The 23771-nt window shown below is 47.5% G+C and overlaps 3 protein-coding genes across 7 annotated transcripts in view; 1 reads left to right on the forward strand and 2 right to left on the reverse strand.

The window, feature by feature from the left end:
- Positions 1–30: 30 nt before the first annotated feature.
- Positions 31–3205, forward strand: DMAC2L (distal membrane arm assembly component 2 like). Its single transcript, XM_033063325.2, has 4 exons — positions 31–299; positions 1289–1497; positions 2190–2361; positions 2699–3205. Exons 1-4 carry the CDS (start codon positions 208–210, stop codon positions 2811–2813), a joined length of 588 nt encoding a protein of 195 aa, XP_032919216.1. The 5' UTR covers positions 31–207; the 3' UTR covers positions 2814–3205.
- Positions 3206–4243: 1038 nt separating this feature from the next.
- CDKL1 (cyclin dependent kinase like 1) lies at positions 4244–15658 on the reverse strand. 4 transcript variants are annotated; one of them, XM_033063634.2, is made up of 9 exons: positions 15414–15658; positions 13172–13293; positions 11674–11746; positions 10038–10128; positions 9197–9397; positions 6966–7048; positions 6538–6594; positions 5914–6069; positions 4244–5101 (listed from the first exon to the last, which is right to left on the reverse strand). In XM_033063634.2, exons 1-9 carry the CDS (start codon positions 15579–15581, stop codon positions 4994–4996), a joined length of 1059 nt encoding a protein of 352 aa, XP_032919525.1. In that variant the 5' UTR covers positions 15582–15658; the 3' UTR covers positions 4244–4993. The 4 variants fall into 4 exon arrangements, with proteins under 4 accessions (XP_032919525.1, XP_032919527.1, XP_032919529.1 ...); XM_033063636.2 differs by having other exon boundaries at positions 6993–7048; positions 15414–15630; XM_033063638.2 differs by lacking the exon at positions 5914–6069 and having other exon boundaries at positions 6993–7048; positions 15414–15630.
- A 1206-nt stretch (positions 15659–16864) lies between these two features.
- The window catches only part of MAP4K5 (mitogen-activated protein kinase kinase kinase kinase 5), a 55094-nt gene continuing 48187 nt past the window's right edge, over positions 16865–23771 (reverse strand). For both annotated transcript variants that reach the window (XM_033062552.2, XM_033062551.2), the window contains 5 exons: positions 22616–22684; positions 22136–22228; positions 21522–21592; positions 21207–21262; positions 16865–19949 (listed from right to left, as the gene is read on the reverse strand). In XM_033062552.2, the coding sequence (XP_032918443.1) occupies positions 19862–19949; positions 21207–21262; positions 21522–21592; positions 22136–22228; positions 22616–22684 (377 nt within the window). In that variant the 3' untranslated portion in view covers positions 16865–19861. The remainder of the gene's footprint in view (positions 19950–21206; positions 21263–21521; positions 21593–22135; positions 22229–22615; positions 22685–23771) is intronic.

Here is a 23771-nt window from a genome sequence, read left to right on the forward strand (position 1 = left end):
TGCTCCGGGCCGGGCAGCGCCGCTGCGGCCCCCGGGCAAGGTTGGGCCGCTCGGCCCCGGGGGCGGTGACAGCCCCGGCCCCCTGCGGCCCCAGCCCCGCTCAGGCCTTGACAGCGGCCCCGCCTCCCCTGGTGCTGCTGGCGCGCCGAATAACAACAACAACAACAACAACAGCTCCCTTTTCCCCTCTCCGTCTGCAAGGAGGTGATGATGGCGCTGGGGACGCTCTGGAGGAAGCCGCCGCTGCCGCCGGGCAGTTGCAGAGCCTTCTGGGGATGGCTCAATGCCGTGTTCAACAAGTAAGAGTGAGTCGCTGCTTTGTCACTAAGTGTCAGATCCCTCGCGTTCTCCGCGCGGTTTGTGAAGCACAACAGCCAAGCTGCAGAAGATGTTTTGTGTCATTACACCCCGCTTTCCCCCAGCTGTGTGTTGGTTGTTGGCTCTTTCCGTGTGTGTTTCCCTGCTGGAGCTGTGACCTTGCAGAGGAAGGGGTGTGCCAACCCGAGCTGCCCACATGGAGCCCATCCCTAAATCCTGGGCTTCACCTGAACCAGCAGCACAGTTTGCTTTCCTTACAGACATGGGAGGAAACAGAGTTAAGCCCAGTTGTATTTGTATTTTTTTTACCAAAAAGCATCTCCCACTTAAGTTAAAAAACGTCACGCCAGACTAAGCACCACACAACCCAAAAATTATCCTTAAACAATTTCCAGCAAATCCCATCCTTCCTTCTCTGACTGTGCACATAACCAGGTATTTGCTGTGCAGCATTATTGTTAAAAGAACTTATTATATTATTGGCTTCTTGCAAATATTAAAATAAATGCTATATGCATAATATTGCTGTATGAATGTAGTTTCTTTTAGTTCTGCTGTTAACAAAACTTAGAAATAATGGTGTGGTAAATATATTTTTCATGGACTACAACATGGGGATGTAAAAAGCTTTTTGTTCATGTAACTAACTCAATGGTATAAAGATTTTTTTCATATTATTGGATTATCCTGTCTGGGATGATGATCACCAGAACTCCAGGGAAAGAATTTATTGATCTCCATTATCAGGGAGGGCACAGGGTAAAAAAAAATTAAAATGTCGATTTACAGCTTTAATGCATGAAAGGTCTATGAATGTGCAACAGCTTGATGCATTTGAAGAAGAGTTCTCCGAGTTAAGGTTGAATGCCCAGCACTCAGCCATCGTAACCTTTTACTTTAACCTTTTTACAATCTCCCAGGCAGCCGATGCTGGTTTTTCACACACACTCCGGTGCTCTGTGTCCTGCAGGGTGGATCACGAGCGGATCCGAGCCGTGGGTCCCGACCGGGCGGCCTCGGAGTGGCTGCTGCGCTGCGGGGCCCTGGTCCGGTACCGGGGCTCGCCCCGGTGGCAGCAGGACTACAACGGGCTCCCCACCGGGCCCCTGGGCAAGTACAAGATCGAAGCCATCGACGCCACCGACTCCTGCATCATGTACCGAGGGTTTGACTATCTGGGTAATGTTCTTGATGGGTTTTAAGCGCATCAAAATGTGAATAATGGTGATGTTTTCTCCTTAGCAAGACAGTTTTTTTCCCCCTTTACAAATATTTATCAGTCCCTTAGCTTTTGCTGGAAGTGGAATGACATTGGGAACTTCAGCTTTTACCTGAAGTGGCCGTAGCACTAAGGAAGTGCCACAGATTTTGATGAGTTCAAAAAGCACTATAAATATTATTTTTCTTCTGCACCGAGGGATGATTTTGGTGTCTCTGAAGTCATAATTCTGCTTGTTCTGATGTCTTCAGATAAAAAGCAGGCTCTCTTAAATCTCTTAAAAATAACAAATTAAACAAGTGTTTCAGGTGGTCTTTAAATAACAAAAACCAAAATGGGAACAAGCTGTTTTATTTTTTTCATAGCAAAGGACCCTGAATTTCTGGCATTAGCACTTTCTTATGTCAGAGTCATTGTTTATTACCCAAAACTGTGTAGGGGTTTTGTTACTTTCCCATTTCAAAGCTCTGGAAATCTTACCTAAACAATTCAAACCCCAAGGTTATCCTAAATCTGAAGTACCACAAAGGGACTTTGGAGATTGATTTTGTGTTATGCTGGGTGGTTTAGGGGCAGTTATTAAATTGAGAACTTAACAACCAGCACAGGCTGGTCCTGGATTCTGAAGGAAATCCCCCTTTTGCCTTTGCAGATGGGCTGGAGCACGTCACAGATATCAAGCTGGAGAAGTGCATGTACATCCAGGACGAGTGTCTGCAGAGGCTCAGCGAGACCAGCAACCTCCAGAAGAGTCTGCAGCAGCTGAAGATCATTTCCTGTGGGAATGTCACAGACAAAGGCATCCTTGCACTCCACAAGCTGACGTGAGTGAGGCACTGAGGGCTCCCTCAGCCCCTGCTCGGGCTCTGGGGGGCTCTGGGGGGCTGTGGGGTGGCTTCAGGGATGATCACATTGGTTCTGTTGCAGCTCTGCAGGGTCTGAATGTGTCCTGTAGCTTTTAGTGCTTCCTCCACCTCACATCTCCCTGTCAGCCTCTTCAGGGGCTGGACAGACCTGGGGGTTTGAGAATGGGATGCAGTTGGATGCTGCAGCTGAAAACCCCAAATACTCACTTCAGAAACAAACTTCCAAGAGAATTTCTCCAATTTCTCTGTCAGCAATTCAATAATAGTTGCCCATTTTCTTTTTAAATATTTACAGGAACCTGGAATATTTATATCTGAGTGACCTTCCTGGGATCAGAGAGAAAGAAAAAACCTTCCGTGTCCTTCAGCAGGCACTGCCCAAGCTGGAGCTGGAGCTGGATTTGGAATAAACACAGCAGCACATAACTGAGATGTGATTTCCTAGGATTGCTCTTACATTGCAAACATGAAGCTGCAGACACAGCTGTATTTCCAGTATGGAAGTAAACCCAGCTCTGCCAGTCCAGTCTCAAAGGTGTATTGACCTTTTAAGAAATCATGCAATTAAGTTTTATTAAGCTTAAATTCAGTGGGGGATCAACATCAGCCTGTGCACGTAGGCCTCTGTTTGCTGCTGTTCTAGGAAGCTCTGAATACCTCAGGTAGAAGTTTTCAGTATTTTATTGCCCAGAAGCAAAGTGGCAGTGGGGACAATGTCTGGGTGTGTGGTGTTGGTGCTGTTCCCTGTGGGAGAATCTCACCCAGTCAGTGGGTGCTGGTTTAATAAAAAAGGTTCTGGGTCTTTTTTGTGTTCTTCACACTGGGAGTTCTGTCTGGGGTCATCCCCTCAGGAGCAGCTCTTGGACACAGCCTTGAGCAGGTTTTGCTGTGTGCTGCCATGGACTGCAGCACTTCTGTGCGGCTCTGGAGTTGCATCCTCATCCCTCCTGATAAATAAAAGTCATTGAGAATTGTTGAGGTTGGAAAAATCCCAAATGTTCCCTGAGAACTGTCCCAAGTTCCCAAATGACACATCCACAGGGTTTTTAAATCCCTCCAGGGATGGGGACTCCAGCACTGCCAGGGCTGGACAAACCTTTCCAGGGAGGAATTTCCCCAATATCCAATCTAAGCCTCCCCTGCCCAGCCTGAGCTGTTCCCTCTGCTCCTGTCCCTGTTCCTGGAGCAGATCCCAAATCCCCCCGGTGTCCCCTCCTGGCAGGGACTTGTGCAGAGCCACAAGGGCCCCCTGAGCCTCCTTTTCTCCAGGCTGAGCCCTCCCAGCTCCCTCAGGGATTCTCCAGCCCCTTCCCAGCTCCCTCAGGAATTCTCCAGCCCCTTCCCAGCTCCCTCAGGGATTCTCCAGCCCCTTCCCAGCTCCTCAGGGATTCTCCAGCCCCTTCCCAGCTCCCTCAGGGATTCTCCAGCCCCTTCCCAGCTCTGTTCCCTTCCCTGGCCACGCTCCAGCCCCTCAATCCCTTTCTTGTGAGACTCAGAAGTGCCCCCAGGATTGGAGGTGGGGCCTCAGCAGTGCCAGCACAGAGGGAATGGCTCCTCCTGGGGGAATGCACAGCATTTTCAGTCAAGTCCCTGGTTTTGGGGGTAGGGAAGGGCAGAAGGCAGTGACTCCAAGCAGTCAAGATGCACAGATGGTTTTCCATGTGTAAGGAAACAGAAGGCACACAGGACATGGCCTCTGTCCCACTGAAAGGGTTTTTGCTGTTGTGGAACACAAAATGTACGAGCAAAACATTTTTGCTCAAAGTGTCAGTAAAAAGAGCATGCTCTTGCCCAGCAGTAAAGCTTTTTATGGTAAAATACCTCCAGTAAATTGGAAAAAGAAGCTCTATTTCTTTATTAAAAATCAGCACAGGATTATACTCTGAGATTCCACAAACCCCAGTCATTCTAACACAAACACGTGGGCAGAATTCCTGCCTGTGTCTGGCCAATTTTACAAATCACATTCATGATTAGTTTTGATAAAAACATTTTTGTAACTACAAGCAAGTGCCCTCACTCTTGTCAGCAGCAGAATTCAAGGATGAAAGTTGCAGGAGAAGCTGTGGAAAGACTAAAGGAACAGGAGGGACACTGCTCTGTTCTCCTGCCTGTTGAGCCTGTGAAGTCACAGCAGCACCCTGAGACTCCTGAGCTCTGTAAGGGCAGGAGGAGCCTGGTGCAGCTCTGCAGCTGAGAGCAGCCAGGCAGCCCCTCAGCCTGGGCTGCACCAACTCCTCTTCCAGCCCCTCACACAGCTCCTCACACAGCAGGGACTCTGCATTTGGCAAGGTCGAGTTCTCCTGCCAAGTCTGAAATGCAGGGGACAGATAGGCAGAGTTTAAATTTCATACTGTGAGCACTGGGTCGGGGTAATCCTGAACCAGGAGGCAAATCAGGAATTAAAAATGGATTTGCCTTTGTACACAGAACACTAAGGTGAGCTTGGAGTTCTTTCTGCATTACTGCCTCTCCATCACACACTACTCTGTGCATGCCACAACTTGGAGTAATTTGATGTTCCACTGTGTATTCTCCATCTAGGAATCCTGGATAACTCCCAACAACTGAATTTTGATTTGCCACCTGGTCAGATGTTTGGGAAGTGGCACTTTGATTTCCTTGTCTTGCAGCAGTTCTTCTTGCTGTCCAAAGCTGGGAGAACGTTGCTGCAGGTCAGCTGAGGCAGGTGCTGTAACTAAAGGAGAAGTTACACTGTTGGATTTGTTTGGAATGGGAATAAAGCACACATGGAATCAATTTTCATGTGGATTATGAGCTATAAAATTATTCCTACTGTAATCCTGTACTTTCCAACTACGATTCTGGGGGTTTATGACTGGACTGCAATTAGAACAACTCATTAAAGAATTCCATTAGGCAAGAAAAATATCCCAGGTCACAGAAATGGAAGAGGCCAATCAGTTTGACCCAGGAATTGACACCCTGTGGCAGTTTCCATCCCTCACCTCCAACCTCCCTGCCATTCCCAGCCCAGGGTTACAGCTGCCATGGGGAATGTGGTGCACAGGAATAAAGAACTGTGGGATGAGATGCATTGTCAGGCTGGATTTGGGGACTTGGGATGGAGTCTGGAAAAGCCAGAGCAGCAGGGAGACATTTGCTTGGCAGCTCCAGCTGCAGAAACACCCAGGGCATGGGGTAATGTGGGACTGAGCATGGGGTCAAGTCCCATCAGCAGTTACAAACAGAATTCAGGATTGAAAAGCACCAAAATTAAACCAGCCACATGAGTGTGTGCAGTTTGTCCAGCCCTCCTGCTGCTCCTGGTCAGGAATGCACATTCCTGGATGAACCTCGTGCACAGGGCTGTGCTGTTTATCCCCAGGGCCCCAGTGCAAAATCCACTTTGTATGGAGTTACTCTTTAGCCAGGGGGTTTGTTTTCCCCTCAGGATAAAACCAAGAGCAGCCCAACACCCTCAGCTGGGAGCCAACAGAAGAACAGCCCCTCCTTGGGCAGGGAATGTTCAATCCTGTGGGAGCTTACCCCGGGCATGTGCTTCCGAGGCAGCCTGGCAGCTTTCTGAGGGCTCTTCCCGTGTTCTCTGCCCAGCTCTGCAGCCTCCCTGAAGCTGTCAAAATAGGGCTGCTGCAGCAGCTGCTCACAGCTCTGCCTCTCTGCAGGGTCCATCCGAAGGCAGCCCTTACAAAAGAGGGAGGATCACACACAGCACTCCTGACACAGCCCTGCACAATTCCAGCTGCTCCCCACGGTGTTCCCACAGGTTCATGTGTTAATAGTGGTTTTAATGGATTCCAAGAATGGCTTTTCAGTCAGCACGAAGCTTGAGGAGCAGTTAATTATCCAACAGTTACAAAAATTAATCATAGAATGGTCTGGATTGGAAGAGACCTTAAAGCCCATCTTGTTCCAAGCCCCTGCCCTGGGCAGGGACAGGTTCCACTGTCCCAGGTTGCTCCAAGCTCTGTCCAGCCTGGCCTGGGACACTCCCAGGGATGGGGAGTCCAGAACTGTAGTAGGAATTATGGCTCAAGAAACATGGGGCACCAAATGAGATCTATCTTCCAATGAATCTCTGGTACCTCAGTCCCAGATTTTCACACCAGATGATTCATCCCAGTGCTCCTCCACAAGCTGGAGTTTCCTTACCTTCATGAGAGCCAGTGCAGAGTATGAAATGTTGGGGAATTTCATTTCCAGTGGTTCCTGCAAGGAAAAAAAACCAAAGAATGGACTCATATTAGCAAGCTTTTCATTCATCAGGGTACCAAGACCCAGCTTTCCCCAGGAACATCACCTGTCCCTCACAAAGTGCCTCCATCCCTCTGTGTGCTCAGAGCCCTGGCAGCACTGAGGATGTGCCACCAGAAATGGGGGAAAGCAGCAGAGATTAAACATTTTGACTGCCTTTACACAGGCTGTAAGTTACATTTCATGAGAGGTTCAGCCAGCTCCAAATAATATTCTGGTGCACACTGGCAAAGTAGAGGACAAAGCTTTTGGACAGGGAAAAAACTGCACAGTAAATCACTGGGCAGGGTGGGGAGGGAGGGAAGTGCAGTGGAGGCAGCTCTTACCATGCTCTCTGGCTCTGGAATTCTTACCCCACTGAAGAACTGGTTGGTGCTGAACACTTGCTGGTGTCTGGGAATGAGATCCCCTTCAACCAAGAATGAAGAAAAAAAAAATTGGAGTAATTTGCTTAATTTTACAGTGCCTGCATTAAACATGGTTGTACCCTCTAACAAGGCTGGTGCCACCCAAGACAACATCTGAAGAGGGAAAATCACCAATGAGCCAAGGCAATGTTCTCTTGTGACAATTAATGTCCATTTTGGCCATCAGTGATCCCACATCCATGTGACAGAAGAAAAGGCAGGGCCACAGCTGTTCCAGCTTCAGGAAAATTTAACTCCTCTTGGGTGAAATTCTCTTTGGACACTCCTGAGGCTGCTGTGTAGTCAACACTGCCTCACTCCAGCACCTGGATCCAACAATCAATGGGAATCTCCTCTGGCTGAAACCCCTATCATTAAAAATAAATTATAACTGCCTAACACTGGCATTAATGATTTCTGGAGGATGAAGCAATCAGTGATGAACTATTTTTCTAGCTAAGGAGCTTATCTGTTTAAAGCCATTAGACACCTTTGTAGTTTTATAAACTGCTCAGTTAGAATTACAACTCTCTGTTCATTCCAACAAATTTCAGTTAAAAGTGGGGGGTTGTTCGTTGTCACCCAAGGAATCAGATGTTACACACCAAAACTGAAAAGAATCAGTGGGACTGGATTGGTTTAAGTGTTATGGGGATAATGTTTGGGGTTTTTTTAACAAATAAATACAGAGTGGCTCCTAAATTCATAGATGAACAATAAGAAACACATGGAACAGACAAGCTGGGATGGTCACACTCCCTTTCCCAGGCACACAGCACTGACAACACTTCTGAGACCTCCAAAGCTGGGATGAATCGCATCCAGCTGCTCGGGGATTGGTACCAAACCCTGAAAAACACCTGATCTTAAACCTTTATTCAAAACATTCCTGGTCCTTTCTGATACTGGCACCTCATGTTTTTGTTTATGTGGAGACAGCAGAAGTTGCTGTGCTCCCTCACCCCAGCAGTCACCGAGCCACCCCGAGGGACCAGGAGGGGCATCCAGTGATCACCAAATCCATCCCACATTTCCTAACCTGCCCTGCACAGACCCAGCTTCCCAGAGCCACCACTGCTGAGAGTGGAGGGATGGTGCAGGCAGCCTGCAGGCAATGATCCTGATTCTCAGCCTGTCAGCACATCTACAGTAATTTCACGATTATAAGACACATGTTACAATACAGAGTGTGACCAAAGGTTTCTGTTCTGTCACCATCTGTTGAGGGTGGGGCAGTGATCCTGATCTCTGTGGGAGATATTCTGCTAATGGGCATCCATTGAAACCAGCTGGGGCAGTGTTCTTTATCTCATGGGATATCTCCTGTTCATGGCCATGGTTTATAAACCAGGCAGGGCAGTGATCTTTATCTTTTCACAACCCATCCTTCCTCCAGCCAGTCATTTTCTGCTCATGGCCATTGAGTCCCACTGTGGCACTGATAAAATTACTGCATCCCATTGGGAGTTGCTCCAGCCAGGGGGAAGAGCCCAACATTTCTTACCAAGATAAAAACAGAGGTTTTGGGACACTAAGGGAGCCCCTTTCTCCACTGGACTCCAGAGGAAAACCGGATTTCTCCACATCCCCACTGGAGCTGCGGAGGGAAACTGCACCTTGTACAGGAGCACTGCTCCAACTGAGCCACATCTGTCACTGCAGGAGGATGCAGCCACCATGGAATGGGACTGCTGCCAACACCCTGCCTGACGGGTGTCAGGCTGTACTCTGACTGTGTCAGGGTTTGGGGTTTGTTCTTTGTAGTGCTGTATTTCTATTTATTCCTAATTCCCATATCTTTGCCTGAGAGCCCCTTGATTTCAAAATTCTAATAATTTGGAGGGAGGGGGTTTCCATTCTCCATTTCAAAGAGAAGCTCCTGCCTTTCTCAGCACACACCTGTCCTCCAAACTAAAACAGCAACTTTTCATTCTTTGTCCATATATAAGCCACACCTGATTATAAGCCGCACTTCGGGTTCGGACCAAAATTTTAGTCAAAATGGTGCGGCTTATAATGGTGAAATTACTGTACATCATGGCAGGAAAACCCTCAAATAATCCAGCACCTTCTAAAGGCAGAGATGAGCTGGGTACTCCCCATTCCCACCCCTCCTGCAGCGCTGTGGGTGCAGCTGCAGGGACACTCACCCAGGGTTCTGCGGATCAGGTACAGCTGGTCCACGTCCGACCTGCCCGGCCACAGCGGCGCCCCCGAGAGCAGCTCAGCGAACACGCAGCCGATGGCCCACACGTCCACGGGGGGACCGTAGTGCGTGTCCCCCACCAGCAGCTCCGGGGAGCGGTACCACCTGGTGGCCACGTAGTCGGTGTAGTAGTCACTGGGACCAGCTGGGGTCAGGGGAGAGAGACACGAACATGGAATCAGAGCCATGCAGAGCCATCATCATCTGTGACATTTTGTGACACCTCCCGGGCAGGCCAGAGCTGCAGGGGCAGGGTGAGTCACTGGCCACCAGCACAACCCAACACTGAGGATCTGGTAAAAATCAAGACTGTGTTTTCCTCCGAATTAAAATGTGCAGAGCTCCACAGCAGAGCCCTGCAGCAGCCAGTGGGCAGTTCTCAGAGCCCATGTGATTTGTCTGAAGAGGAGCTAAAAAAAAAAACAGCTGGGGGGTTTATTTACAACGGAAAATGTGAAGCCATTGTTTGCAGAGGCAGCCAGAGGGGCTCCTCCTGCCAGGGAGCTCCAGCTGTGTCTCCAGCCCTGCACAAACAGGGCTGGGCAGCCCCAGGCTGGTTCCACGTCCCAGTGCCAGCACCCCCAGCAGGGAGCTCTGTGTTTACAGATGCCGTGTCTGGGCTCCCTCCCTGTGAGCTTTAGGAATTTCTACCCAGCCTGCAGCAGAGCTTCCCTAGGAAAACACACAGCTTTTATACAGGATGATGTGCAGTGGGTCAGAGCCAGACAAGTGAGGGTTGGAAGGGCTCATCCTACACTCTGAGTACATAAAGAGTCAGCACTCACTCAGGATTCGGGCAAATCCGAAGTCACACAGTTTGATGACTGAGTGCTTTGTTATCAGGATGTTCTCTGGCTTTACATCCCGGTGGATGCACTGGAAGAAGGAAAAAAAAGCAAGGTGAGAAGTATTTAAATTCAGCCACACTCCCCTCTCTCACTGTGCCAGTTATTCCTGCTGCAAGGGAAGATGGAAGATTTCTGAGCAATGACCTGTCCACAGCCCACCTTTGGACAGAGACACTGCAGGCTCACAGCTTCAGCTCTGTGTCCCCTGGACAAGAGTCAGCTCCCTGAACCCCCTGGGAAGTCCCTGCCCAGTGATTTTCCTGACAAAGCTTAGTAAGAGCTCTGCTCAGCACAGGGGAAACACATCCAGAGCTGTGTCCAGCTTTGGGACCCTCACAGAGGGAAGATGTGACTCCAGTGAAATTTAAGGGACTGGGGTGTCTGACATCCAAGGAGAGGATGAGGGAGCTGGGACAATCAGGAAAAGGCTCCAGTGAAACTCTTCAGTGTGCATTAAATACCTGATGGGAAGGAGTAAAGGACACTGAGCAGGCTGTTCTTGGTGCAGTTAAAGGACAGAGACCATGGGCACAAACTGAACACAAAGGAAATTCCATTTAAACCCAAGCAATTTTTTTTTTTTTTAAATTACTGAGGGTGTGGCCAGACACCCAAACAGATTGTCCAGAGAGTCTGTGAGCCTCCAGCCTTGGAGATACTGAAATCCTGCCTGGAAAAGTTTCTGCACAGCCTGTTCTAGCTGATCCAGCTCGACTGTAAGGATTGAGTGAGGAGATCTCCAGAGGCCCCTTCCAGCATCAGCAACTCTGTGATTCTTTGGAGGTGACCTTGTCCTTCACAACAACTGAATTTGGGCTTAGCAGAGAATTTCTGCTGATCAAACTAACAAAGACCTTTATTTCTTTAGCTCTGCTCAACTCACTGGGGTCTCACTCTTGTTGTCCCTCTCCCATCTTCACCTCAGAGCAAACACCTTGGACTTTCCTTGCCAAGCTGGTGGTAAATTATTGTTTCCTCCTGAGAAGTGAAATGCTGCTTATGGAGCTCCAAAAAGGGCAGCTGCATAAAACTCACTACCTGTGATGTACAGGAGGTCAGGCTGCACCATCTCATTGTTCCCTCTGCTCTCAAACTCCATTAAATCTTCCAGACTGAGCAGGGGAACAGAAGAAAGATGCAAACCAACAAATCTTGGAAGCAGAAGTTCCAAGTTCCTGTGGCTCAACTGGACATAATTCTCTCAGCAAAGACAAAACATCCCTTCCAGGGCCATCTCCTGCCCCACTCTTAAATGTTGGCAGATGAACAAAACCAAACACAATTAGAACTAAGTTTGCCTAAAGAGCTTCACCAAAAGGCTCCCTCTCCTTCCCTGCTTCTTAAAATGTTCCCACTGAAGGATCTGTCACGCTCACAACTCGTGTCTCCCTCCAGAGAGCAGAGGGGGAGGTTATAAAATGGGATTACTGTGGCTGAGTTTTGAAATCTTTTCACTGGTGCCATGCCTGAACCCCATGCCAGTGAGCTGAAGGACTTTGTGTGAAATCAGCAGCAGTTTGCTCTCCTCCAAGGCCATGTGCCAGCAATCATTAGTGCAGCTCAGGGCACTCACATTGTGTTTGTGGCAGAAGTTCACAGCCTGCAGGGTCTGCCAGGTTATGCTCTTCACCAGGTACTCTGGTACCCTGTTGGAAAAGCAGAGTTTCATTGTGGCCATTAATAATAAATCCACTATTTCAGGGAAAATGAGTGCTCACATTGTACAGGGATCTGTGAGCAGAACCATCAGGGAAGTCAGGAAACACTTCCAAAGGCAGTCAGTGCAACAAGACACGAGGATTTATGTCAGAGCCAGCATGGGCTGCCATGGGACCACACAGCAAAGATCCTGCCCTGTGTCCCTGACTCCTGGCAATCCTGAAATGCCAGCAGGAATTCCTGTCTCAGCAGCTCTCAGGGCTGGAGCTGCTGGAGTATCCATGGTTAGATACATGGAATGCTGCCATGGCACTGATTGTCCAGAGTGGGAGGTGAAAAATGGGCCAGGGAAAGGTGCTCAGACAAGAGTATAAAGCTGTGCCTTGGTCTGGATCCCCCTCCCTCCCTCCCACAGCCAGCAAACACTTCCCAGCACCTTCTCCTTTCTTCCAGTTACTGGGCAACAGCTCTTGAACTTCCTTGGCTGGCTGTAATGATCTTCAACAGCCCCAGGAAAGGCAGAGGTGACAATCTTGGCATTTTTAAACTCTAATACAATTTTATTTCACATGTTTAATGTTGAAAACCTGATTCATAATAAAGAAAAAAACCCGAAAAAACAACCAAACAAAAAATAAACCAAAACAATGCAAGCCTGAGTTTTTTTTTTCCAGCCTGGCTTTCACTTTCTGCTGGCAGTGGGTAAGTGACACTGCTGACACTGGAGCAGGACCCAGGCTGCTCCCAAGCCCTGGGTTTGCTGCTCCCCCCTCAGTCAGAGCTCTCCCAAATGCTTTCTTTATCTTCAGGAATAACATAAGCTTATCAAGTGTCTTTGTACTAAGTGAACTACCTGCTTAGTTAGATAACACCCAGTGAAAACACCTACTACTGATGTACCAGTTACCAGCACTGACCTTATGTAAAAATTAAAAACCACAGCCCAAACTAAGATTAATAAAAAAAATAAATCAAAACCACAGCGAAAAAAACATGCATGCTCTAAAAAGACAGACTCAAAAAGGAGCCATGTAAAACAGTTCCTAAAATACAGAAAACAGTTTGAAAATGTATGATAAGTCTATAAATATGCAACAGGCTAATAAATTTAAGGAGTGTCCCCAAAATAGCAAATGTACTCTTGGCTAAATTGCAAGCCTAGCTGTTGTAACTTTTTACTTTATTGTTTGTCTCTTAATGTCTTTTATTACACATTTTAAAATCTACCAAAAAAAACCAAACCTCATTTCTCACACCTGAGCACTGGGCTGAGAAATCTCTTCTGAAATCAAAGAAATCTCTCTGAAAAGTCTCAGGGCAGCGACGGGGACACCCCTGTGCTGGGAGGGGACAGGGGACAGGGCCACTCACCCTCGGGGGTGCTTGTCCAGCTCCTGCCCAAGGCCACTCACCCTCGGGGGTGCCTGTCCAGCTCGTGCAGCACCGTGTGCTCGCAGTACTCGAACACCAGGTGCAGCCGCCGCTTCCTCCGGAACACCTCCAGCAGCTTCACCAGGTTGGGGTGCTTGAGTTGCTGCAACACAGAGGAGGTGACAAGGGTGAAGGTGTGGGGGACAGATTTTTCCTGCAGGGTCACACAATTCCTTAAGCTGAATCCCTTCTACAAGCACAGCTCAGCCTCTGTGTAGTTACTTTGGGAGCTGATCTCAGTGGCTGCCCAGTGTTCCATCCAACCCTGCCCCTGGCAGTGGGAAGCCATTCCCCCTTGTCCTGGCATACTGGGAAGGAATTCTTCCCTGTGAGGAAGAAGCTGTGGCTGCCCCTGGATCCCTGGAAGTGTCCAAGGCCAGGCTGGATAGAGCTTGGAGCAGCCTGGAATGGTGGAAGGTGTCCCTGCTATGGTAGGGGGTGGAATGGGATAATATTTGGATCTTCCAACCCAAACCATTTTGGGATTCCATGGTTTCAAGACTCTGCAAACTCCCACTCCACATGCCTTGGCTCCTGGCCACAAAAATGCCTTTGACTACAAGCTGTTTACTGAGCAGAAAAATGATTTATCAGGCCCACCACTGAAACACAATCTCACTCCATCCCTGACAAACAGGAGTTGCCTAAGCCAGGAAGTGCCTCAACAAACAAACAAACAAACTGTTACTATTTGCAGAGAAAAAGCTGAAAAGAGCCAAGCAGGTCTGCACTTGTTAAAGTCAACAGTGCCCCAACACAGATCCTGCTGTGCCTGGCTGAGGTGGCTTTGGATCCTTAAGAATGATGCAGTTCCCAGCTGCTTTACAAGAGACTTCTGCCATGATTATTTTCCTTTTTAGATCTTTAGTATCACTTAAATCTTAATGTAAATCCAGCATTGTTTACTGAAATCACATAGCTACATGTCCTGTGTTTACTTTGGACAGGAGAAAAACTTAGGCTGCTTCTCCCCAAGATCTAACTGAAAAATAATTATGCTTTTTCCCAGATGATTGTTTTCCTAGGGTAGCAGATGTACAAACCATGAGCACCCTGGAAAAAGTGCAAAAGGGACACTTTCCATTTCTTGGCACACAAAGCTGAGGGTATGGTGTGCCATCACCCAGCAGCAAGTTTGTAACGAAGAAAAGGAATTTTTTTTTTTCACACAACACATTCCTAAAGCCTGAGGAAACTATGGAGACCAAATGAACACACGAGTTCCAAAGAGATGGGACAGAATCCTTGCCCAGAAGCTGGGAGTGTGAAAAGAAACTTTAACCAATCCTCTCCCTCTTTCTGCCGGGTCTCTCCTCATTTCTGCATGCTGGATAGACCCGGGTGTGACTCACTGCAGGTGCTTTTATTTCATCGGGAAAATAAAGCCAGAGGCTGAAGGAGTAACCCATTTCTGTGTGAGGATGAGCCCCACAGAGAGGTCAGGAAAGGATCAGCAAAGCCAAGGCTCAAGGTTGTGCTATCACTTCCATGTGGAATACCCCGTGGATTGGCACTGAATGCACAGCTGGACCCTGCACACCCAGGGGCTCAGAAAAGGCGTTTTAAAGCGGAGCTGGGGCAGATTTTATCAAGTGCGGAGCAGGGAGAGCTCTGTCCCCTGCTGTCCCCCTCCTCACGCTGTCTAGCCTCACTTTTTGCCCGTGTGTTTTATACTGTCCTGGGGAGTCTCCTGGACGCAGAGGGGTCCGTGACACACACCAAGGGCAGAGCTGCGCCCACACCGGCCAGGACATCGCTGACTCCATGGGGGACAGAGCCTGGGCAGTCCCTGTGTGCAGGGAAGTCCTGGCGGTGCCCATGGCCGTGCCTCAGCTCCCACCTGCTCCTGCTCCCTGGACAGGCGGGTCGGACATTCCCCGGCATCGCCATCCCTGGACAGGCGGGTCGGACATTCCCCGGCACCGGCTTTTCCCTGAGGAACTGACTGAGCTGGGCACTTCATGGCGCTCCTTCACAGCCGCCTCCTTGCCTCCCCCCTCACGACACCCCAGCACCTCAGAGATGCCCTCATACCCCGTCTCTTCATGGCTGCCCCCACACCCTCAGGACACCCCGTCCCCTCAAGACACTCTGTCCCCTCACTGCTGTCCTCACACCCTGGAGCCTCACGATGTCCCTTCATGGATGTGCTCACACCCTGTCCCCTCACGACCGTCCCCGGAGCTCCCTCAGGGCTCGCCATGGCAGCGGGGTCCGTCCCACCTTGAGCATGCGGATCTCCCTCAGGGCGATCTTCCGGATCACCGGGTCCTCCTCGGACTCCAGGAACTTCTTGATGGCCACAATCTGCCCCGTGTCCTTGTTGCGGCACTTGAAGACGACGCCGTACGAGCCCTCCCCGACCTTGCCCAGCTTCTCGTAGCGCTCCATGGCCGGGCGCGCTCCGCCGCCGCCTCAGCGCGGAGCCGGGGCGGGCCCCGGGCGGGGGAGGCTCCCGGCGGGGACGGCCCCGGGAACCGCCCGGGGACACCGCCAGGGCCGGGGCGGGCCCCGGGGGACGGGAGGGAGGGAGGAGAAGCGGGGGATCCCCATGGCAGCTGCCGGGACTCGCGGTGACTCCGCGCCTCACGATCCCCCCCGGGCTTCATGGCCCGCAGCGCCGTGTTCATGGAGTCACAGGTTCACTTATGGATTGGGTTGGAAGGGACCTTAAAGACCATCCAGCTCCAATCACACTGCCATGATCGTGTTGTCTTTGTCCCCTCTGTCCAGAGGATCGCTAGGTTTGACTCGGTTTTCCTGCCGGGTTGGAAGAGGGAACATCCTTCCACAGGGTCTGCCAGCCTCAGGCAGCGCCCGCACTTCCCTCTGGCACTTGGAGCTTTCCCTGGAACATCTTCCCACTGAATCCAGAATGTCAGGTCTCTGTCCCTGTCCTGCCAGCAGCCAGACCCTTCCTTCGAGCTTTTCCATCCCTGACCATCCTGTTCTCTTTGCTGGTGCACCCGTCTGGGTGCCTGGCTCCTCATCCCCCAAGGTTCCCTTTGTGGTGGTGATTGCTTTCAATATTACATCTGAATACAAGTGTGGGCACCCCACTCCATCTCATGCCTCCTCCCACCCCAATCCTTTCCTGAGGTGCTTCCCAACTAATTATTTTTCTTCCCAAGCCACATTCATCAGGCATGTGCAGTCCTCACATTCCAGCTGCCAAGACTGACCCCCAGAGACACCAATCTCCTGCAGAGGAGGAATATTGCTGTATATTTAGTTATAAATAGAACTGCCAGTAAGTGAGCTGCAGTTGTGTTGTCCAAAGGCACATTCATTATGTAATTTTTTAAATCTCCTTTTCCCTCTACCTCAGCAGATCTGGGATACAGGTACAGCACTTGCAGCAAACAACCAAAGTGTGAGACAAGGTGTAAACTGCTCTGGATCCTGCCGAGCCCTTTGAAGCCCACCAGCCCCTGCTCCTTCCCAGGTACAAGGCAGCCTCTGCTTTTCCAGCCAAACAACTCCTGAGTGGTTCAGGAATAATTTGTCCCTGCTACTCTGATTTCTCCCTCTTGTGCTGGCTCCCAGCAGCCTGCAGGACAGAGAACAGCGGCGCCAGGCCCTTCCCACAGCAGCCACAAAAGCTGGAGCCCGGCAGGATTCTCCCCACAGCCCTCTGACAAGGTGTTGTTCCCAGCGAGTCACCACGCCACAGATCAAACAAAGCAGTTTATTTGGCATAGACTGAACTGCAACAGAAATTCCCGTGGAACAAAGCCTGGTTACACAAACTGAACGAGTGCAGTTATGAGTCTCAGTTACACCTAAGGACTAAACAAGGTAAAAAAAGCACATTTCAGAGTCTCCCAGTCTTGTCCCTTCCAGCCAGAGACACCGTGGCTCCCTGATGTGTTGTACCTTTCCTCTTTAAAGAGATGTCAGCACAATTCCTGCTCTATTTTTCACTTGCAAGGAATTTGGTTAGGAAATCCAAAGAGATTATTCCACAGACTGCTCTTCCCATGTTGTTTGTACTTCCAAGAGCTCTGGGAGCCTGTTTTAAGGCTTTCAAGTCGGGTACATGACCTCCAATAATTAAAATTTTGATAAATGAGCGAGGAAGGAGGGGCTGAGCAAGCTTTTGCTTCATCACCCCCAAGCTCCCTCTGGTTAGGCTTTCTCAAGCCTGGTTTAAATTCCACAAAAACAAAGATACAGACAATACCAGACTAAATTAAACAGTCAAACACAAATCATACTGATCAGAGTCACCGAGGTTGGTGGAACACACAATTCTGCTCTGTGGTACAGAATAAAAGTGAGGTTTTTTTACACTAGGAAACAGCATCTTGCAGATCATGCCAAAAAACGCCACTGTCTATGAAACCAGCAGAAAGCATTTCACAACATGCCATCAGAAATGCTTCAACAGCTAAAAAAGGTTTGTTTAAATGAGGACATTCCTAAGTTTACTCTTTATGATCCAGCAAAACACCACCCATTCATGTCAAAGAAAAACACTTTCAGCTCGTTATTTCTGCATGACAGTGTCATGACCTAAGAGTTATTTACTCCAGTTATTCCCCATAAATATTCAGATTTTATTTACAGGTTTCTCTAGTCTTTTAGAGATCTCCTTTAAGTGTTTTCAAAGATGAAGCTGAAATTACCTTCTGTAGTGAATGAGGTAAATTAAAAAGTGTTTGCTCTACAATATCTACACTCGGTGCTTCACTTCAATTTTTTGTCTTAAAGACCAGGAGTGGCACCATTTGAGGTTAATCACCAGTCACTGTTACCTGTGGAGAAGTAATTTCAATACTAGAGAACTCCATTAAAAGATGAAAATCACATGTCCTGTTTCTAATACTGCTGATCCAATTCCAGCTGACCACCCCTAAAACACATTTTTCATGCTATGTGGAGTGATTTGAAAACTTTATCTGTACACTTACTGCTTATTAAGCTTTGACAGAGTGTCAGAACTGAAAAGCTTGACTTGATTTGGATGTCAAGTCAGCAAGAATTAGTTTGGAATGACAGTGGCTAAAATGCTAAATGTGTGCAGGGCTGTTTTCCCCTCTGGACCTTCCCAACTTGCAGCTGTCCTGAGTAACGAGACGTCCCTGAGCCAGCAGTGGGCCCAGACAATTCCCTCTGTTCAATTATGGATGGTGGAGCCCAATGCCAACAGGGCATCAAACCACTCCCAGCTGTCACACACCTTTCCTGCTCTGCTCAAATGACCTGGGAATTCCAGCCTCTCCTTCCTAGGCAGCAGATGTCAGGAGCTGAACAGGCATTTAATAAAAAACCCTTCAATTCCAATGTTTCTGAGCTGCTACTGCACCTGCCCGAGGAGTGTTCACATCAAAGCCAGCAGGGTAATGTGAGGTAGTAAAACCAGATGCTCTCCTGGAGTCAGTCTATATTTAATGGTACCTCAAGAATTTTCATTAATGAGGAAGACAAAAGGAACTGATGCGACTCTTCAATGGAGAAAGAGAAAGGAAAAAAAAAAAATGCAGGTGACCAAGAAGTGATCAAAGCTTGGCTATAGAATACTGGTTGTTATCATGTTTATTTATACTCCCAGCTGGGGCAGCAGCCATTCCCAAAGCACAGCAGCTGGAATGCTGCTCAGGCTCAGCTGTGGCTCCAGGCTCCCCTCTGGAACAGCATAAATAAACCACACGTCGTGGGCAGTCGGATACATGATACTTTCATTCATTAAGGATGATGACCTGCTACAATTTCCACTTCATGTCACAAGGCTTATCCCTAATTTATGAAAATAAAGCATATATGTTTTGTACATTTTTATATATATATGTATAAATATATATATAAAAAATACACACTGCCAGGCAACTTCACACACATGCACACACACACACACATGGATATTGTACACAGCCACCCAGGAGCAACAAGTCTGCTATCAATATTCTACTTTACACACACCCTATGTCTAGGAAGTAAGAAAATCCCTTTTATGGCAATTCTGCAGGCAGAAAAATCAGTACAAAATATTTTGTTGTACAAAACTGCATTTTTTTTTTTACATGATCACCCAACACGGTAACACACCCCTCAGTAATGCACTACATCCCTACAAGGAAAAAGAATAATCAAATCTTTATACAACTGTAAAAAAAAAAATAGTAAGCTGCTCTGCAACCTTCCTTTGCTAAAAGTTAGACATTACCCCATCCTAGCAGCAGATTAATAAATAAGGATTAAATAGTCTATTATACAAAGCCATACCCAATGGCAGATTTAAAACCAAAAAGCTTTGCAGATACTTTCACTTCCTACACAAATCTTTGTTTTATTAAGAATAAGACTCAGTATAAAACAGGGCAACAGCCAGCACTAGATCTGTATCTACAGAATAAAAGGAAAATCCAAGGGAAGGGAAATATTTAACAGTTTATGGCACCTTTACTGCAGAACATGTTTCAAGGCTCTGTTTCCCTAGAACTAACGAGTAAAGGGCTCTTTATCTCAGCTTTTATTAAGCAAACTCGATATAACCAACCACACAGTGGCAAGAGACAGAACCAGCTGTTCCCAGCTGCAAAAATGGATTGATTCCCACCCTAAAAACCAACACAATTCTGGTGTCAAGACAAGAAATGCCAAGTTCTGGTTTCCTGGTGCTCCTGGGTCCCAGCATGGCCAATTCCCTCTGCTGCTTGCTGGCTAAGTGCTCAGTAACTGTTCTCATGTCCAGCCAGGATGTAGAGGTTGCTGTGAGCTGTGGGGTTTTCTGTGGGTCTGCTCTCCAGCACAACCACTCTGCAACCAAACACAAACAGGATCCATCCACAGTTAGGGGCAAAATCAACTCTTGGTGTAACTCCTGAGGAGAAAACTCAGGGGTTTCTACACATTGGAGAGAGAGGTTCCCCCAAATATCTTTACCCCTGCTGGTTAAAGAATTCCCTCATTTTCCAGCATCACTTCTGATAAAAATACTGAAGGACAAGATATAGTGGAAGGGTTGGAACTGGATGATTTTTAAGGTCCTTTCCAAGCCAATCCATTCTGTAATTCCATGATCCCATCAAATGTTTATCCCTCCTACATCTTCTGATAACCAACCTCAACAATTCTCTTCCTTCCTAAATATTTATCACCTCAAGGGCTCACAGGGATCACTCAACCCCATCTCTGCCTTTGTCCTGCTGGATCATGTTCCTGGAGAATGATTCTCTCCCTGTCTTGGCACACTGACCACTGGTGTGGCTGGGCCTTTGACCTCCCCTCTCCCTCCCAAATGCTGAGCACTTCTCTGCACCAGTTCCTGTTGTTTTTAGGATTAAAAATGTCTCTGCTTTTTGTTTTCCTCAAAGACTTTTCAAATGAAGTCTCTGAACAGCCTCTGCCCCTGATCCTCACCTCTGCACCTGAGCACTTCTAGAGTGATCCAAGGGAAAAAGGTGATTCCACATCTCACTGGAATGGCAGGAAAAGCTCCTGCTCCATTTATAGAGAGATGGAAAATACAAACCAAAGGTTTGGCAGTTCCAAGGCCAGATGAGAGAGCAGGGATTGGAGAGCAGGAGGTGTTCAAGGCTCTGAGCCACCTGGTCTAGTGGAAGGTGGAACAAGAGCTTTAGGTTTCCCTTCCAACCCAAACCAGTCTGGGATTCTGTGGCTGGAAGTGATTTCTGGACTCATCCCTGCATTTATCCCTGTGGCTGGCTGAGAATGTGTCCAACCTGGAGCAGCTTCTGCTCAGGCTGCACCTCCTGCATGTTCTGGATAATGTGTGGATGTGGATCACTGTGATTAAAACCTGAGTGAGTTCTAGTTTGTTCTGCTTTTTCCAGATCAGCCAAGATTGCTGCCAAGGTAATTCCCAGCTCATCAGGACAATCCAAGGCTTTTCCACAAGTGCTCTGGGCACCCTGAGAGCATCTCTCCTCTCTCCCTGACACTTGGTGCCCACAGACAGAGCTGTGCTGGGCTGGAAGCCAGGCCCAGCTGGGAACTAGAAAAGCTGGTTTAAATAAAACAAAAGGTTTCTGTTTCTGCAGGGAGAGAGATTACCTGTCTGAGCCCAGCAGGCGGAAAACCCTGGTTTCATCGGATATCTCCTGGGTCACCTGCAGAAAAATGCAGATATTCACATCCATTTCAGCAGCAAAAGGAAATTTATTGGTCTGAGCTGGAAGGAAAGAAACATTCAAATGCAATTTAATGCAAAGTACAGGACTGAAATGGATAAATTGATGTTAAATGGATAAATTGATGGTTGTGGTGGAATGTGAGCATTCTCACTTGGGAAGAAGAGAGAGAAGCCAAAGGATCCAGTGGTAAATAAGAACAGGAGGAATTAAACTGGACAGGCTGGAGATCACTTACTTCATCTGACTTGAAGCTCTTGCCCTGCATGCCATGTTTCCAGAAGGCCAGCACGCTGTCCTGAAGGCACACTGCAAAGAGGGACACAGTCACACCCATCCCTGGCTCCCTGCTTTCCTCTGCAGAAACCCTCAGGAATTAACAACAAACACTGCCAACCACAGCACCATGGGCTGCTGGAAATGTCTCGTCACCTGAATTATCAGAGTTCCTTCAAAACAGATGAATGATGGAAAATGGGAGTTTTCCATTCAGGGATAGAGAGAGCACAGAGCTGCCAGCTCTGAGTGATTGAATTCTGTGATTCTGAGAGTTTATTACAGCAGAAATTCTTATTTGACAGCTACAAATCAAGTTTTAAAAAAGCTCCTGTCCAAGTCTATACACAGCAGCTTGAGAATTAGATTCAAATATTATTACCTTGACTATTAAAAAATGGATGTGCTATTACTTGAAATAAAATCTGAACTTTTAGAAGGCTAACACAGATTTATGTATTACTAAACCACATTTTCCTGCCCAGATTTTGTTCTCATTGCTATGGAAATGAACAGAAATCAGTCAACAGAGAGTCCTTAAACCCCTGAGAGACACCAGAGCAGCAAATCACTCACCCACTGACTCAATGCAGAAATCAAAGCTCAGCTCAGAAGCCAATTTCTTGCTTGACTTCAATTTCCCTTGTAAATTCACTATTTTCACAAATTCTTAAGAGAAAGAGAAAAATCAGCATTAAAACTCACTGCTGAAAAGGATTTAAGTGTAAAATACAAATCCAATCTTTCAGGCACAAACTTGAGATCTACAGCATCTGCCTAAAATGAACCCAAGAGCATCTTTCTATCAAAATAAAACCAGGAAACTCTGCACCCCTTGGGGTGGTTTTACACACATGAAGAGGGAGAGAGGGATTACAAAAGCCAGAATGAAATCCCACTTATCCAAACTGTCTTTCTGGAAATATTACAACACAAATTAATAATGTAGGGGGAAAAAAAACAAAAAAAAAAACCCAACAACTTGTGGTGAAGTTCAAATCAACAAGTTTTGCACGAGGTGCAGGGAGTTATCCAAGAAAGTTTTGTGTTACTCACTGTCCAGGCAGACCAGGACAGTGTCTCTCTCCAGCTGTGTCACATGAATGGCATCCAACTGTTGATTGCCTGGGGGAAAAAAACCAGATTATTTTATATTTTATATCACATCAAGAGGCTCTGCCTCCCCTCAAGCTCTTTTCACTCTGCTCTTGTTAGTCTGATTTTTTTTTTTTTTTGTTACTCTGATTTTTAAAGGCTTTAAGCTCCCAGAATATTCTGGGAGAAGCACAAACCTCTCTGCTCAAAGCAGGTATTTAATAGGAAAACACAACTTTTACTGGATAAAACACATTTTATGCTATGGTTCAGCACAGCTCCCTCCATAGAGAGGCACCACAATAAACAAAAGGACTTTTAACTCCTAAAACCCCAAACTTTTCCCATAAATCCACATCTGGAAAGATTATTGTGATGATAATAAACTAGTTTAATAGATTTTTTTTTTCTAGTTTTTACTAATGAAGTTGTTCCTACAGCTGCTAAAAAGCAACACTTAAAGGTAAAAATGTACATGCAACAAAGGCAAAGAAAAGCAGCTGCAAAATATCAACCAGGTCTTAAAAATAACCCAAAAGAGCCAGCTGAAGATAACAACCCTCCCCCAGAGGCTGGAGGAGGGACAAGAATTTATTTGTGGGAGTTTTTATGCAGGAAAGGAGGGGAAAGAGCAAGATCCAGGAAACAGCAGAGAACCACCAAGGAGAACCCAACCAGCAGGGTCTGACTGATGTTTAAGGAAATTTAAGGAAATTTAGGAAATAAAAGGTGTTTTGTAAGGACAGTTTGCACTGATGTGGGCAGGTGAGCACAACAGAGAATCAGGGAATCACAGAATAGCTGGGATTGGAAATTACAGTAATTTCACAATTATAAGCCGCATGTTACAATACAGGGTGTGATCAAAGGTTTCTGTTCTGTCACCATCTGTTGAGGGTGGGGCAGTGATCCTGATCTCTGTGGGAGATATTCTGCTAATGGGCATCCATTGAAACCAGCTGGGGCAGTGTTCTTTATCTCATGGGATATCTCCTGTTCATGGCCATGGTTTATAAACCAGCTGGGGCAGTGTTCTTTATCTCATGGGATATCTCCTGTTCATGGCCATGGTTTATAAACCAGCTGGGGCAGTGTTCTTTATCTCCATGGGGTATCT

The sequence above is a fragment of the Catharus ustulatus genome, chromosome 6, assembly GCF_009819885.2.
Source record: "Catharus ustulatus isolate bCatUst1 chromosome 6, bCatUst1.pri.v2, whole genome shotgun sequence".
Taxonomy (NCBI): domain Eukaryota; kingdom Metazoa; phylum Chordata; class Aves; order Passeriformes; family Turdidae; genus Catharus; species Catharus ustulatus.